Source organism: Callospermophilus lateralis, chromosome 9 (assembly GCF_048772815.1).
Source record: "Callospermophilus lateralis isolate mCalLat2 chromosome 9, mCalLat2.hap1, whole genome shotgun sequence".
Classification (NCBI taxonomy): domain Eukaryota; kingdom Metazoa; phylum Chordata; class Mammalia; order Rodentia; family Sciuridae; genus Callospermophilus; species Callospermophilus lateralis.
In genome coordinates this window covers 94144925-94162252 of record NC_135313.1, presented here as the reverse complement: position 1 = coordinate 94162252, position 17328 = coordinate 94144925, and the positions used below count along the sequence as shown (strand labels likewise).

Genomic DNA, 17328 nt, shown 5'->3' with positions numbered 1-17328 from the left:
TACAACTTCCCATTTATATGGTTCTACATAATGTAGAGTTACATTGTTGTGTATTTATATATGAACATAGAAAAGTTATGTCTGATTCATTCTACTGTCTTTCCCATCCTCCCTTCCCTTCATTCCCTTTTGTCTAATCCAGTGAACTTCTATCCCACCCACACTCCACTGCCCACTTATTGTGTTAGCATCCAAATATCAGAGAGAATATTTGCCTTTGGTTTTTTGGGATTGGTTTATTTCACTTAGCATGATGTTCTCCAGTTCTATCCATTTACAGGCAAATGTCAGCATTTCATTCTTCTTTATGGCGGAGTAATATTCCATTGTGTATATGTGCTGCATCTTCTTTATCCATTCATCTGTTGAAAGACACCTAGGTTAGTTCCATAGCTTAGCTATTGTGAATTGAGCTGCTATGAAACATTGATGTGGCTGTGTCACAGTAGTATGCTGATTTTAAGTCCTTTGGGTATATGACCAGAAGTGGGATAACTGGGTCAGATGATGTTTCCATTCCAAGTTTTCTGAGGAATCTCCATACTGCTTTTCATAATGGCTGCAGCAATTTGCAGTTCCACCAGAAATGTAGGAGTGTAACTATTTTCCCATCCTCACCAATAGTTGTTGTTACTCGTATTCTTGATAGTTGTCATTCTGACTGGAGTGAGATGAAATTTCAATGTAGTTTTAATTTGTATTTCTCTAATTGCTACTGATGTTGAACATTTTTTTCATATATTTGTTGACCAGTAATATTTCTTATTTTGTAAAGTGCCCATTTATTGATTGGGTTATTTGTCTTGGGGTGCAGGGGGTTAAGTTTTTTGAGTTCTTTATATATCCTGGAGATTAATGCTCTATCTGAGGTGCAGGTGGCAAATTTTTTTTTTTTTTTCCATTCTGGAGGCTCTCTCTTCACGTTCTTGATTGTTTCCTTTGCTATAAAGAAGCTTTTTAGTTTGATAAAATCCCGTTTATTGATTCTCGATTTTACTTCTTGTGCTTTAGGAGTCTTGTTGAAAAATTCGGTACCTAATCCAATATGGTGAGATTTGGGCTTATTTTTTTCTTCTAATAGGTGCAGGGTCTCTGGTCTAATGCTTAGGCCCCTGATCCACTTTGAGTTGTTTTGTGTAGGGTGAGAGATAGGGGTCTAGTTTCATATGAATTTCCAGCTTTCCTAGCACCATTTGTCGAAGAGGCTATCTTTCCTTCAATGTATGTTTGTGGCTCCTTTGTCTAGTATGAGATAACTGTATTTCTGTGGGTTTGTCTCTGTGTCTTCTATTCTGTACCATTTGTCTTCATGTCTGTTTTGGTGCCAATACCATGCTGTTTTTGTTACGCTAGCTCTGTAGTGTAATTTAAGGTCTGATATTGTGATGCCTCCTACCTCACTTTTCTTGCTGAGGAGTGCTTTAGGTATTCTGGGCCTCTTATTTTCCAAATGAATTTTATGACTGTTTTTTCTATTTCTATGAAGAATGTCATTGGAATCTTAATTAGAATTGCTTTAAATCTGTATAGTGCTTTTGGTACTATGGCCATTTTGACAATATTAATTCTGCTTATCCAAGAACATGGGAGATCTTTCCATATTCTAAGGTCCTCTTCAATTACTTTAGTGTTCTCTTGTTTTCATTGTAGAGGTCCTTCATCTCTTTTGTTAGATCAATTTTTTTAAGGCTACTGTGAATGGGAATAGTCTTCCTAATTTCTCTTTTAGTTGATTATCACTGATGTATAGGAACATAATTGATTGATGGGTGTTAGTTTTATATCCTGCTACTTTGCTGAATTCATTTATGAGTTCTAGAAGTTTTCTGGTGGAGTTTTTTGGGTCTTCTAAATATAGAATTAGGTCACCCTCAAATAGTGATGGTTTGAGTTCTTCTTTTCCTATTCGTATCCCTTTAATTTCTTTCTTCTATTGCTCTGACTACAGTTCCCAGAACTATGTTGAATAGAAGTGGTGAAAGTGACTATCAAGGTACTTTCTTTTCTTTCTTTCTTTCTTTTTTTTTTAACTTGTTTTAATTATTTATACATGATAGCAGAATGCATTTTGGTTCATTGTACACAAACAGAGCATAGCTTCTCATTTCTCTAGTAGTGTATGATGTAAAGTTGTACTATATGTGCCATCATACATGTACCTAGAGTAATGATGTCCATCTCATTTCAGAGTACTTTCTTGAGTGAAAAAATAGATGGGTTAGTGGGTGCACAGACAAGTAGATAGGTAGGCGGGCAAGCAGGTGTTCTTGGCGAACAGTAATGGGGAAAGGTGTGTGTATTATGTTGTAATAGGAATTAAGGTGGGTTAGATTGCTTGAGGCAGTCTTTTTATCATAGTAGACTGCAGACCATTTTATGGGAAGAAATTACTGGGTAGTTTACAGCAAGGGAATGACTTGATGAAACTGAGGTCTTAGCAAGAGTGATCTCATTAGCCATGATAATAAGAATGCTACCTTTGGGAAGTAATTGAAGAAAATACTTACTTAAAAATAGTGAAAATGACTTTTTGTTTCAGTTAAGGTTAGAGAAAAAAATGTTATTTTCTTAGACATGGAAAGTAAAAATCAGATTCTTCTTATATCTTCCCCCTGTGATCTAGAGAGGATTATACTCTAGTGATGAACTAGAATAAGGAGAGATGAATTGAGAGAGATCTAAGAGTTGCAAAGTGACAGTGGAAACAGGATGCATTTAAACCATTAAACTGATGCATATGCATAAATGATAGATTTGTGAGGCATGTTCATGACTCATTAACTTTGTGTCTTGAAGTTTGATTAATGGGGTAGGGATCATGCTGTGAACTTGTTCAGTACATGTGGAACTTAATATGTTTCACTCGTGTATTTTTATACATCTTATTATGATCAAAGCAGGTAATAAGTTGAATATTAGCAGTATATTGAACTGAAGTATATTAATTATACATCTATTTCAATTTTTTCTTTTCCCAGATAACTTCTTTGTGGATGATTATGCTAGATTTTCTGCCTTGGATTCCCAAGGCAAGACTGCTGCTCTAGCTAATAGTATGAACTATCTGACAAAGAAAGGTAATTTATTTGGGGCTTATCTTGGGTTTAATATTTTTTCTTGTTGTTTTGGTATTTACAAACATAATTTAATCTTAATATCTGAGGAAAGAGATTTCACAATTTCTTTTAACTTTTTGAGTCTATAGAAAATGCCTATTTAAAATTTAATTCTTTATATATGTTTAAAAATTCAAATGTTGTCTTTATAAATTTTATATTAGCTATTAAAGTTAAAAGGGAAAAATCCTTTAAGGTTCAAAATGGGAAAATATGATATAAAAATGGGTTAATGGATTGAAAATAGGTTTTTACTTGCCTCTTCAGTGATACCATAGGGTAATTTTATTTTAGAGTTTATAAGATAAACTAGGTTCTAGAAAGACTGGTATAAATTTTTTAAACTGATTTTTTTTTGAAAATGTAGAGTTGTTTAATTAAGCTAAGATTGTGTAAAATAATGCTTTTTCAGTAGCAGGGAGATTCTTTGCCTCTCTGTTCATATTTACTATCATTTCAAAAAAGCAATGCCTGTCATTTAACATAGCTCCATATTTATCCCTGTGATGATCTTCTCCAAGGGAGGATTTCTGGTTCCTCGGGTATATAGGAGTATAGGCAACTACCCTACTAGGATCCTCTAAGAAATTGTTTCTGTGGTCCGGGGACAGTGCTGTAGCACTGATGAGATTAAAGAACTGAAAGAAGCAGAGATCATGTTATCCATCATTTAATCTTTTGACTCTTACAGTGTGCGTTAATTATAGAAATGACATTTTGTTTTTCTTCTACTCTTTTTCCTTCACCTTTGTCCAGGAATGTCCTCCAAGGAAATCTATGGTAACTCAAAACTTCAGAATGTTCTATTCTTTTTCTTAATTATCTATAGAGACTATTGTTATTCAAAATTTATTGACACTTTATATGATGTTGCTGGAACCTGTGGGTAACAATAGGCTATATTAATGCAGAGAAATTTTGCAAAAGTTTTTGCAGAGCATAATAGTTTCTAGTTATCAGTTGATGTGATTAAAATCTATTCTGTGTTACTCACATGTTTCATTCTATATATTAACAGATCCCCAGACCTCTGAATTAATCAGTGCATGTTCCTCGTTTCTAATTAAACCACTTGGAAGTTTACTCTGCTTTCATTTCAGTAGAGAAGTCTCACTACTTTTGCTTTGTATCTTCATTAAACTGGTCATTTTCTTACTTTTTGCATGGTTTTTAGAAATTATTTGGCTTTGTAACAATATGCTAAGATGTGCTTTTTTCTTTCAATTCAGTTTGCTATTTTTTTGTTTGTTTGTTTGTTTTTACAGATGATTCTTTTATCAGGCCAGTAACTTTTTGGATTGTTGGAGATTTTGATACTCCTTCTGGAAGGCAGTTATTGTATGATGCTATCAAACATCAGGCAAGTACCTAGGACTTCATTTTGTAGTTTTGTTTGAGACTGCTGTTGTCCTCCTAGGTGTCTCTGTGCTGATGTGATCATTCTGATGGGTATTGGGAGCCTTGCTTGCTTAGTGCTTGAGGGGAAAGAGTGTTGGGTCTTCTGAGGTCTGTCAGCTCCTAAGAAATGAGATCAAAGACTGTAGTGTCCTGGCTTTATTTAAAGGAATAGATTCTTTTAGAGGAAAAAAAAAATTAGTGAGACCATATCAGACAAGTTTCTCTTGGGTGACTGGGTTCTTTCTCCAGAGATGCTACGGAGATCTTGTGTATCACAGAGAGAGATTCAAGAGACGCCAACTTTTCAGAAAAGTTAGATCAAGTTACACAGAGGAATATTCACAGATATGCTCTGAAAGATGTTGCATATGAGTAGAAGGACTTGAGTGAATGACAATGCTGAGTGGTTGACAAGAAGCTTTCTTCTAGAGAGTACTGTTGTCAGAGGATGAGGGGTCAAAATTATTTTTCCTGAGCTAATTGAATTTGCAGCTTCATTCAGATTTCACTACCCTCTTTGTGTCTCCTTTCTGTCCCGTGCCCTCAGAAAGGCTTACTGAAATAAGGAAGTACATAGATGATTTCAATTTTATTATGGTGCCAAGTACGTCTATTGTGCAAGGTTAAGTCAGAGGCAGTTCTAGTGAAAGGTGATTTATGTATGAGGCACTCTAACAAGCTGATGAACCACTCAGATGGTATTTGAGTGGGAGAACTGGGAAGGAGAATACCATTTCAAAACATATTTTTATTGAGGTAAAATAAAGATTAATAAGTGCTCAAATCATAGGATACTGTGTCACTCATGTGACCGCTACTCAGATCAAGAAATAGAGAATTCTTGAATTCCTGAAATCCCTCCCCCACCTATTCCCTGGTCACTACCCACTCTCTTCCCTCTTTTCACATCACAGAACATCTATCTGTGTTTTTCTTTATTAAACTGGAATCTTAGTATATGAATTTGTTTACATTTGATTTCTTTGCTCAGTGATATTTAGTTCTTTTTCTCTGTGTAGTATTATATTTTAATGGCTGTACCACAAAATTTTGTTCTTTGTGTAAATGGTTTAAGGGACAACTGAGTTTTTAGTTGGGGCCATTGTGAAGAATGAAGCTATGAATATTCTTATGTGTGTCTTTTGATACATATTAGTATACATTTATGTTGCATATATTCTTGATACAAGCCCATTTTAGGTTTTATGGGTTCCAGATATCTTCTTCCACGTGGACTCCTATCTTTTCACTCAAGGCAAGATTAATTGTTAGTAGGCAGGTAGAAAGACCATATGCATGAAGACAGATTTGAGCGGGGCGCTGAAGATTGGTTGGAACTTATGGGAGAAAAGATGGAATGTAGTTGAGGTCCACAGGCCAGCCTGAGGCATGATGTTTGTTAGAAGAATGTAAAATGTGTTGGGGAAAATCAGGGTCTGATGGTCTGTAATGTCTGCTGTATTACAGGGGTGGTAAGAAATTAGGTTTGAAAGGAAGGTTTGGGCCAGTTCATGTAGGGCTTTGAAGATGTGACTGTAGCATCCGAATCTCATTCTGAACACGGAGGAGAACTACTGAAGACTTTTAAGGGAGCAGTTATTTTGCTCTTAGAGAACTTATGAAATATGATTGGTGTTAATGCTGCTTTTTAAGTCTGAAACATCTGCCTCATACTTCTTTATTCCATTTTGTGAATAGAAATCTAGTAACAATGTTAGGATAAGCATGATCAATAATCCAAGTGAAGAGATAAATTATGAGAACACTCAGATCTCCAGAGCAATCTGGGCAGCTCTCCAGACTCAGACCTCCAACTCTGCTAAGAACTTCATCACCAAAATGGCCAAGGAGGAGACAGCAGAGGCCCTAGCCATAGGAGCTGACATTGGGGAGTTCTCTGTTGGGGTAAGGCTCCATGTGTTCCCTGTTCTGCCATAGCTGTTCACTCCCTTGGGCTGATGTGTCCTATTCAATATCAGGATTTGTGATTAGCTTGTGTCTCAAAGGACTTTTTTTTTTCTTTAATTTAGAAGAATCTTTCTAAGAAATGATTCTGATACGACCCTACTGTTGTTTTCCCCCCCTGTTCTGAGGATCAATCCCAGGGCCTTGAATAGGCTAGGCAAGCACTCTGCCACTGAGCTACTTCTCCTCCCTTTAGCTTTTAAACTTGCCTATGTTTTAGAGACAATGCCTTTTATTCAGTTTGAAAGACAGACAATATTTGATTTGTTTATAAAGTAAAAAAAAAAAAACGGAGATTTGAGCCACTTATGAGTTACAGGCTTCTCTGTTCTTGATATATTTCTAATAAAAGTCAGCATTTATTCATTTAGTTAATGTTACTTATTTTTGACAGTGTTTGTGGTTTTAAAATTTCTTATAAGATGCTAGATATACTGAGTTTCAGTTAGAGAAAATAGCTCTCTCTTAAAATTAACAAGATTTAAAAATGCAAAGTAAAGGTATGGAAAACAGACTGCCAATTGAACAAATTACATGATAGAATAGGAGAAAGGAATGGGTATTTTATTGGGGGGGAGCGGAGAATTGAGACACAATGTTAATTTTGAAATTCAGTTGTCATAAAAGAGCATTTTATGGTTTATTCATTGATTACTCATTATGGTTTGCTTAGTAACAGTGACTTTTCCTTACAAATGATTACTTCCCTAGGGCATGGATTTCAGTCTTTTTAAAGAGGTCTTTGAGTCTTCCAAAATGGATTTCATTTTGTCTCACGCTGTGTACTGCAGGGATGTTCTGAAGCTGAAGAAGGGACAGAGGGCAGTGATCAGCAATGGAAGGGTGAGGATCTGTTAAGCTGAGACAAGCTTGACTTCACATTAGGTCCACGAACACTCTTTGCAGCATGCTCCTCTGACCTAGTAAACTCTTCCAATAGAGCCACCTTCTTTCCAAAGGTGATTAGGGCTTCTGAAGTGCCAGTGATATTTCTGCTCCTGTTTTCAGGGAAATGTGCTTTTGAATATAGAACCTTCTGCTGTTTGTGTCTTGACTGTGGGAAGTAGTGAGAGTGTGGTGGCTCTCAGAACCCAACTCAGTACAAGGTTGATACATAGAAGTAGGCTTTATTATAATCTATGTGCCTGAGACATTAATAATTAAACACATAACTATGAGTTGATTCGTGATTCAGGCTTTTCTTTTTATTTTGGTTTGTACCTACCTTGGGTCTAAGGCATTTGGTGTATGAGATAGCCTGAGGCCAGCAGAGGAGCTTCTTAGCTGCTGCTGATGAATGGCTTGTCTGCTCTGACCACCTACTCTTTTTTTCCTCATAGATCATTGGGCCTCTGGAGGACAGTGAGCTTTTTAACCAAGATGATTTCCACCTCCTAGAAAATATCATTTTGAAAACTTCTGGGCAGAAAATAAAATCTCATATTCAGCAGCTTCGAGTAGAAGAAGATGTGTAAGTTTAGTCATAGAGAAATTAGTTCATGCTATAGAGTTTATATTAATTAGACTTTTCTCACTATATATTGTTTATATTAATTAGACTTTTCTCACTATATACCTAGTCCAAGATGTTTTATTTCTGGCTTTATATTGTAATAATCCTCATGTTTTAATTTATCTTTCTGTTAAAACAGCTAATTTATTTCACAAGCTGCTATTTAAAGAACTGAATTCTCCCAGTTTTATTTATTTTTGATTCTGGTATGTTGTCAAACTTTTGATATGTAGACATAGCTTATTTATTCTCTGGAATATTTACAGAAAGAGAGACTTTCTTATTTAATCTTATTTTATTTTCCTTCAGGTTTATTTTGTTCAGGAGAGGAAAGGCAGGTTAAATACTTCTTTTCCTCCCCTCCCCCCAGTACAGAATACAGAGTTGTTGCTCTTGCATCTTCCAAAAGTGATGTTGGTTATTGTTGGCTTTTAATTTTAATTATTTTAATGCTTATTAACTAATGTATTTTAGTGGGTTATTTCTCTTAATGAAAGAAAATAAAGTATTTGAAAGGACCATGTACCTGCTATATAACTGGAGCTTGTAGTCATACAACCTGATTTCTACACTAAATATCACATGTTATGTGTATTTTGAGGATATAGCTCTATATTTAATTGTTTTAATATAAGTCTTATATTTATTATTATTATTTTTTTTGTGTGTGTGTGTGTGTGTGTGTATGTGTTGCTTGGGATTGAACCCAGGGCCTTGTGCATGCAAGGCAAGCACTCAACCAACTGAGCTATATCCTCAGCTACCTTTTTCCTCAGTTGCTGCACCATTTTGTATTCCTGCACATAAGTGTTTCTCCAAATCCTCATCCACACTTGTTAGTCCCCCCCCCCTTTTTTTTTAAATGTGTGTGTGTGTGTGGTTTTAATAGTCGTCTTAATAGGTTTGAAGTGATATTTCCTAGTAGTTTGAGTTGCATTTCTGTAATCTTTAATGATGTTGGATGTCTTTTCACGTGCAGATTGACCATTTGCATATCTTTGGGAAAATGTCACTTAAATTCTTTGCTTATTTTTAATTGGGCTGTTTGGTTTTTTGTTATTGTTTAGTTGTAGGAATTCTTGATATATTCTGATGTCAATTCCTTATTAGGTACATGTATTGCAGATATTTTCTCTCCATTTTAATTTATTTTTTTTGTACCAGGGAGTGAATTCAGGGGCATTCGACCACTGAGCCACATCCCCAGCCCTTTTATTTTTTTTAAATAATATTTATTTTTAGTTTTCGGTGGACACAACATCTTTGTTTGTATGTGGTGCGGAGGATCGAACCCAGGCCGCACGCATGCCAGGCGAGCGCACTACCGCTTGAGCCACATCCCCAGCCCTTCTCTCCATTTTATGGGTTGCTTTTTCACTCTTTTGATAGTATTCTTTGTTTCATAGTTGGATGATATAAGATTTTAAAGTTGTCTTATTTTTCCTTCATCTTTTTCGTGTACCATCTTGCTGCAGAGTTCAAGATTCACATTTAGTGACATTTGACTTTGATAACTGCCAGAGTAGTCTATTTTTCAAGTCTCATGTAATCTTCTAGATTACATGATATCTTCTAGATATCTTTTTTTTAAAATGATACCTAGGATCAAACACAGGGCCTAATGCATGCTGGGAAAATTGCTGTTCCACTGAGCCGCATCCCCAACCCTGGAAATAAATGTTTTTTTCATCTTGGCCAATACCAGGGCTATAGAGAAAGAAGTTCCCTCCTACCTCCTACCTCAGTGGTTCTTGAGTGATGCCTCTTGTCCCAGGCTATGAAATGCTTCCCTTATGCAAACCAGGAGATACCTCATGCATTAAAGCAACCGTGTTACACCTAGACTTGGTTTGGCATGCCTTTGGAGCAATCCCTCTCTCTGTGGCTGCTTTCTGGGGAGCTCCTTATGTCTTTGTAGACTGTATCATTGCCAGACTCTTCCTATAAGACTCACCTTTTGCCAACAGGAAATGACCCTGGGTCTGTTCATCCCTATTTAGAGAAATAAGGTAGTCATGGAGCTTCCAGGAAATTGATACTAAAACTCAGTCTCAGAATTCCCTTGCCAGTGTAGGATTCTTATTAGCACCAAAGCAGTTTCATTTTGGAGTGGCTGCTGCTCTGTTACAGCCACAGCTTGATTTCATAACCCAAACCTAAAGCCATAAGGCTATTCTGAGCCTTCTGAAGCTTGACTGTGTACTCTTTATCTATGGTACTTTGTGAACCTTTAGGGAATTATTTCTTAACCTTCTCACACCATCCCACATAAACTTGTTTTGTGACCATGTTAAAGTATCACAGGCAGAAAATAGCCTGTTCTATCTGTATTCAGAATTAGTATTGAAAAATTAAACCAAAAAAGCTAATCTGATATAGTTCTTTTGTTCAAATAAAAATATATAAACTTGATTACAGTAGAAATACAGTCACAAGTGCTTTTTTTAAGAAAAGGTCTTAAATAAAATCACTTATTCAGGCTCCTGATGTAGTTCAAGATCTTTCTTTTAGAAATCAAGTTTAGGGATGGAGGTGTAACTCAGTAGTGGAGTGCTTGCCTAGCATACTCAAGGCCGTGGGTTCATCCACCAGTACCACAAAAATAAAGAAGTCAACTTTAGAAGAAGTAGGGAAAACAAATACTTTTTTAAATTGTTCACTATAGTGTTGATTGCAACAACATATGTGTTTAATAGCTGCTTGGTTTAATAGATTATGATGTATGTATAGTATATTATAATACAGTTTTTGAAATAAAAATATATTCTTGTATTTATTAAATAATAAAAAGGTTTTATGATGTATTTTTAAGGAAAAGTTAGGTTATCAAATATAATCCCACTTTTGTTCATATATATTTAAAAAGAATTATGAGTTACAGTATCACAACTAATTTTTTGATGGTGATTATTATGTGTAATCTCATGTTCTCCTTTGTATTTCTCTCAATGTTTTTCCAGTGAATTATTACTCTAATATTCACAGAAAGTAATAACATCATTTAAAAGCTAGTGAAGGAGCTTTTTTTTGTTGTTTTGTAAATAATATTGACAACCTGTCATGAATCAGGCACTGTGAAAAGTGCTTGATATGTTTAGTCAGCCCAGTATTTACAAGAGTCCTGCAGAGTAGGGCTCTGTACTTCATATATGCAAAAAATAAGTAATGTCCTCAAGGCCATCCACCTAATCACTTACAAAATCAGTACTGTTTTTTAATGCATGTCGGTATGAATTTATGCCTTCTTTATTTTTTAGTTGTAGGTGGACACAATACCATTATTTTATTTTTATGTGGTGCTGAGGATTGAACCCAGTGCCTCACGCATGCTAGGCGAGGGCTCTACCTCTGAGCCACAATCCCAGCCCCTTATGTCTTCTTTAAACCATCCTGGTCATCATTCAGTATTTGGGATGGTGATGTGTTTAACAATGATTAGAAAACCTATGGTTAAACTAATGGTAAGATTTCCTTAATCTCTTCTTTCAGGGCAAGTGACTTGGTAATGAAGGTGGATGCTCTCCTGTCAGCTCAACCCAAAGGAGATGCAAGAATTGAGTACCGGTTTTTTGAAGACAGACACAGGTATAGAATTAATGTTGAATTTGTTCATGTTCTTGCATATTAAACTCTTAGGCTTACCTTTACCTTTATTTTTCTATATCAGGTTTGTGTATAAGTTATTATAGAAATGGAAGATTTTTGTACAGTTTTCATATAAACAAATTCATTTGAACACACATATATATATATTTGTGACCATGTTATTTTTTTGTACATATAGGCTATGTGTGTGTGCATGAATCTCTTGAATACAGGAATGTCTTCCACAGTACTGATAGCTACCTCAGAAATTTAACTTTGATGCAGTAATGTTAATACACAATCCTTATTTACATTTCTATAGTGTCTCAGTAATGACCTTTCACAAGTGCTTTTGTTGTTGTTATTGTTTTGATCTTAATTACACACGTTGCAGTTAGTTTTCCCTTTAGTCTCTTTTAGTCCAGAAAAGTTCCCCTCCCCCTTTTTTTGGTGGGGAGGGGTCTATTGTCTTTTATGACATTGGCTTTTTTTTTTTTAATATTAGTTATAAGTGGACATAGTACCTTTATTTTATTATATGTGATGCTGAGGATCGAACCCAGTGTCCCACATGTGCTAGACGAGCACTCTACTGCTGAACTGCAACCCCAGCCCCAACATTGACGTTTTTTAAGAATCCAAGTCTTTTGTTTTGTGGAATGTTCTAGAGTCTGGTTGTTCCCTTATGGTTCCACTTAGACTAAATTGTTTTTGGCGAGAACTGTACAATTGCCTGGAAAGTATGTAATTTGATTGCATCTTAGAATCCCAGGAAGGCTTTAAATATGACTCTATGTGTGCTTCTCTTGTGTGATTCTGACCTGATTTACCTGGCATGGATTGGTTGGTGTAGTCACTTGTGATTTCTCACAGCCAATTCTGGTGGGGGTTAGATTGTCTGATGATGGCAGGTTGGGACTGATCTCCTCTCTGCTTGCATTGGATGTCCCTCCTAATTGTGGGTGGAGACTTCTGCAGCTCCCATCTAACCCTCATGGAATTTTGCCACTAGCAGCCAGATTGCACCCACTTTGCACCCATCTTTTCAACACTGCATACTTCTTGATAATAATATATTATCTATATCCTTTTCTCCATGAGTTTTATATAATTAAAGTGCCCTAATTAAAAATGTTATTGCGATACAAATTATAATTAGAGAAATTCTTATTGGGGTTGCCTTAGCTAAATGAATGTTTTTTCATATTTAAATCAGAAATTTCTCATTTATGCTAGAATGAAAAGGTCGGAACCATAAGTTTGTACACCCTTACTGTCACAGTATGGTCCATGCTTGTGAATATCATTAGTGAAACATAGTATTCTTTGATATTTGCTTTACTCACTCTAAGTAAAAAAAAAAAATAAATAAATGTATATATATATATATATATATATCTCGAAATCTTGTTCCTGTATCATGTTTGGCTTTTTTCCTGGCTTTTCTCTTACTATACTACAAGTATATTTAAATGTAATATCATTAGTTTATATTGTTCCCATTTGCACACCAACATTCCTCTCTTCTTTCGTTTTCTCTTGCCCTTGTTGTATAGTGTGGGGGTGGCTAAAGGCCCTCGCAGGATCATTGGTTGGGCATGACTGTTGCAGATCATTGTGCAGGTGAGATCCTGCAAAACTACCAACCCTGGCACAGCAGGCCCAGTAAGGCGCTGTGTTCCATTGTGGAGTCCTATTAGATATCCACTCTTGTTCCCTTTGTGAGAGTTTATATAATGCTATTTTCTTTTTAAATATTCTTTTAGTTGTAGATGAACACAATACTTTTATTTATTAATTTATTTTTATGTTGTGCTGAGGATTGAATCCAATGCCTCACACATGCGAGGCAAGCACTCGGCCACTGAGCCACAATCTCAGCCCTATAATGCTATTTTCTAATGAGTTTTTCTGCTAGGATTCCAAAGTAGCACAGAATTGCAAATTATATTAGTGCAGTAGCACTGAAATTTTGGCTTTTACTCAGAAGCTTTTAAAAATGCCGATTGTTAGACCTGCCCCCAGAGTTTCTAACTGAGTAAATCTGGGTGGGAGCCAGAAAGTTTGATTCTAGCAAATGTCCAGGTGGGGCTGATGCGACTGGTTTGGAGCCACATTTTGAGAATAACTACATTAAGGCAAAAATGTTTTGTTGTATTGGAATAATCATTGTAGGTGATTGAATCTGAAGTTGTTAATATTATGAGATTGCAAGCATCTACTGCATAACAAGCTATTCTAAAGTGATTATTATTTCCGAATCACTTAAAATTTGAAATAACTTCATCAGCATCTAATTATTATCCAGTTGTAATAATTATGTTCTGCTTTGTGTTATACTTTTGTTTTCATTCCACTGAGTAAATGCTCTTGCATATAAGAGTAGAGATCAGCATTGAACCACAAGAACATGCTTACCGGGTTAAACAAAACAAAACCAGTCATTTTGAAAAATTGGGTGAAGTTTAAATTTATTCAAATTTTTAAACTTCATTAGAGGGCCCTGCTTCTCTTGAGTCACCTAAGTCAGTGTGACTTCAGAGGGGAACGTTGTAACAGGAAGCTTTATGTGGATAAATTTATATTCTTTCTAGAAAACCAAAGAGTGACCAGCTATAAGAACAGACAAAATATGTATAACTTAATTCTAACAAAGATGTGGTATGATGCATTGTTTTGCCTTGCATATTACTATAGATCTTCAGGAAAAGCAGTTAACAATGCATATTAGTCACAAAGATATTTGTATCCCATGACCCCATAATCTTCTATCTAGATCTTCTTTGATTCTAACGAACTTTGCAGATATGGAGAAGCTGTCTATACAGACTGTTTATAGGTTGAAAGCTGTCTAAATTTTCAGCATTGAAGAGTAATAAACACTGGCAGTTTCACTTGGTAAATAAAATATCATTTCTTATTCAAGATGCTTGGTGTGTAACAATATGTGAAAATATTTATGTTGAAGTGGTGGGGGTTGGAGGAAATTATTTTAAATTTCCTAAGTCTATACTTAGAATTAATTTTCATATAAGTATCTAAAAAGGATTACATAAAAATGCAGCTAGTCATTGGGATAATGAGGTTTTTGTCATTGCATTTTTTTCTTTTTCTCGGTTTTGCAGATTTTTGGAATCTTCTTATGTTCTTTTTAATTAATTTATTTTTGTGATAGTAGGGATGGAACCCAGGGCCTCACATATGTTAGGCAAGTACTTTACCACTGAACTACATCCCCAGCTATATTACTTTTAAAAATGATTTATTTCTTCTTTCCTCATACTCTTTTTGCCAGTAAGTAAAAATCAGCGTGATGTTCCAATAGTTGTAGAACCTAACATCAGTAGCTTTTAGCAATTTGGGGAAAAATACTGTTTCAAGCTGGTTTTCTTCTCTTCATATACATCTTTAAAATATTTTGAGTAAGCCTGAGTTATCAGGGTTTTATAAACTTTAGTAATAGATTAATCTTATGGTTGGCCACTATCGTAGTATAGTTGTTCCAGATCTGAAGGTTTTTGAAATGTTAAGAGGGCTGGAAGGGTTATAGGTTATGTTGAACCAAAACAAAAACATCACAATAACTTAAAATTGTTTCCTGTTTCCTCCATGTTAATGTTTTATCATTTGTATGTTTCATAGTGCAATTAAACTGAGGCCAAAGGAAGGGGAGACGTACTTTGATGTTATGGCTATCGTTGATCCTGTCACCAGAGAAGCACAGAGGCTTGCCCCATTGCTCTTGGTAAGGACCACTTTCATCAGTTCATATCATTTTTATCTGAAGTAGTCTTGTACTCTTGAATTCTCTGAAAACTTCCTTTATCCCTTTGTCATCTTCAAGGGGCATTGGAAAATGCTACAGGCATCTTCAGCAGAGTATTCATCATAAAGTTTGTAATGGCTTGGAAAACAACTTTATAACTTTAGGAAGTTGGTACAAGTTTTGTTGGCTATTTCATATAATTAAAAAATTTAGTAGCATCCTCATTCAGAGCAAACTATTTTTAAATTAATTTATGCTATATTTTAATTTCTAATAGCAAAATCATAAATAAGGTAAAAGAATTTTGCTTTTCCCTATCCTTTTTTATAATTACCATGGACTTTTTGTTGTAGCTGTCTTTTAGCTTTTATTATAAAGATGTTATAATTTTTAAATATGTTTTGAAGGCGCTAACCAAAACACTTCAACATTTTATTTGTTTGGATTTTTTTAAGGTAATAATTTTATAATTACCTAACCGTGTGTGTGTGTGTGTGTGTGTGTGTGATGTTGGGGATTGAACCCGGGGACACTTAAGTACTGAGTCATATCCCCAGTCTTTTTAGTATTTTAGAGATGAATAAAACTTATCCTTGCTAAGTTTCTGAGGCTGGCTTTGAACTCACAATCCTCCTGCCTCAGCCTCCTGAGCCATTGAGATTATAGGGGTGTGCCACTGTGCCCGGCTATCACCTAGCCTTTACGTTTTCCTTGTGTAGATAAATATTTATCATGTATCTGATATTTGTCATGTATCTACTGCTTCCCTATGACTTTGTGTTAAACTTCTTCATAAAAGAGCAGTGATATGTGATAGCTTATTTCCCCCTCTACCCAAGTCATATGTATGTGTGATGTAAATTTTGTACAGGAGTTGTGATTTCCAGAAATTTCCTCACTACAGACATTATGTCAGTTATCTTTTTTTTTTCCCCCTTTGGTATGAGGGATTGAACTCAGGGTCACTTAAAACTGAGCCATATTCCCAACCTTTTTTACTTTTTATTTTGAGACAGGGTCTTGCTGAATTGCTTAGGTCTTCGTTAAGTTGCTAAGGCTGGCTTTGAACTCACAATCCTCCTGTCTTAGCCTCTCAAGTTGCTAGGATTACAGGCATGCACCACTGCACCCAGCTTTATATTTTTTCTTGAGATATTAAGAAATGTTCTTGAAGAACAAAATCTCTGAAGAGAAAATTTTAATATTTTGTCATTTGATTTGTTCTTTTAGGTTTTAACTCAGCTTATAAACATGAACCTAAGGATATTTATGAACTGCCAATCGAAACTTTCGGACATGCCTTTAAAAAGGTAAAACATACTATTTAAGACAACAATTGGAAAAATGGAACCAAATCCAATAGGAGGATTAAATATTAAGGAGTTTAGTGGGTTTTAGGTAGACTTCATGCTTGAAAGGGTCATTTAATAAATGTTCAGTTGTGCCAAATCTTAGCTCTAATCTGAACTTCTAAGAACATAGTGTGGGCTTGGGAGTATTTAGGTGCTAGTGAAAAACCAGGTTACTTGTACTTGTGCTTTTCATCTTGAAGGAGTGGTCACTTCAGGTTGTAATGGATATATTAGAGGAAACTTGCTTAGGTTAGTTTACATGTATCTTGAAAAAGAGAACAGGCTTAGCTCTCTATTGTCAAGGGCTTTGGAATGGTTATTTGTGGAAAAAGTAATATAAAAAGAAGTTAATAGTGTAGCATACATTCCTCAATTGCAAATGTGCTATGTTCTATAGGTTAAATTCTGAGCCTTTTGAAAGAGTCTTAGCAAGTGACCAAAGGGTTCCCAGCTTTCACCATTGTCCTCTCATAAAGAAATGTTTAAATTATTATAGGTAGTGTTTTTTTAGGGCTAACCTGAGAACTCAGTTACCATTTAGAACTTGTTTGTTTGTTTGTGTACCAGGGATTGAACTCAGGGACTCTCAACCACTGAGCCATATGCACAGCCCTTTTTTTTGTATTTTATTTA

General features: G+C 35.4%; 1 protein-coding gene across 2 annotated transcripts in view; it reads left to right on the top strand.

Annotated features, from left to right (window-relative positions):
• Positions 1–17328, top strand: part of Uggt1 (UDP-glucose glycoprotein glucosyltransferase 1) — a 115522-nt gene that overhangs the window by 73375 nt on the left and 24819 nt on the right. The window contains exons 20-29 of one of the 2 annotated variants that reach the window (XM_076866897.2): positions 1949–1993; positions 2979–3077; positions 3873–3896; positions 4382–4476; positions 6213–6419; positions 7191–7322; positions 7820–7950; positions 11482–11577; positions 15220–15322; positions 16574–16653. In XM_076866897.2, coding sequence (XP_076723012.2) covers positions 1949–1993; positions 2979–3077; positions 3873–3896; positions 4382–4476; positions 6213–6419; positions 7191–7322; positions 7820–7950; positions 11482–11577; positions 15220–15322; positions 16574–16653 — 1012 coding nt within the window. The remainder of the gene's footprint in view (positions 1–1948; positions 1994–2978; positions 3078–3872; positions 3897–4381; positions 4477–6212; positions 6420–7190; positions 7323–7819; positions 7951–11481; positions 11578–15219; positions 15323–16573; positions 16654–17328) is intronic. The other variant, XM_076866898.2, reaches the window with a different exon arrangement.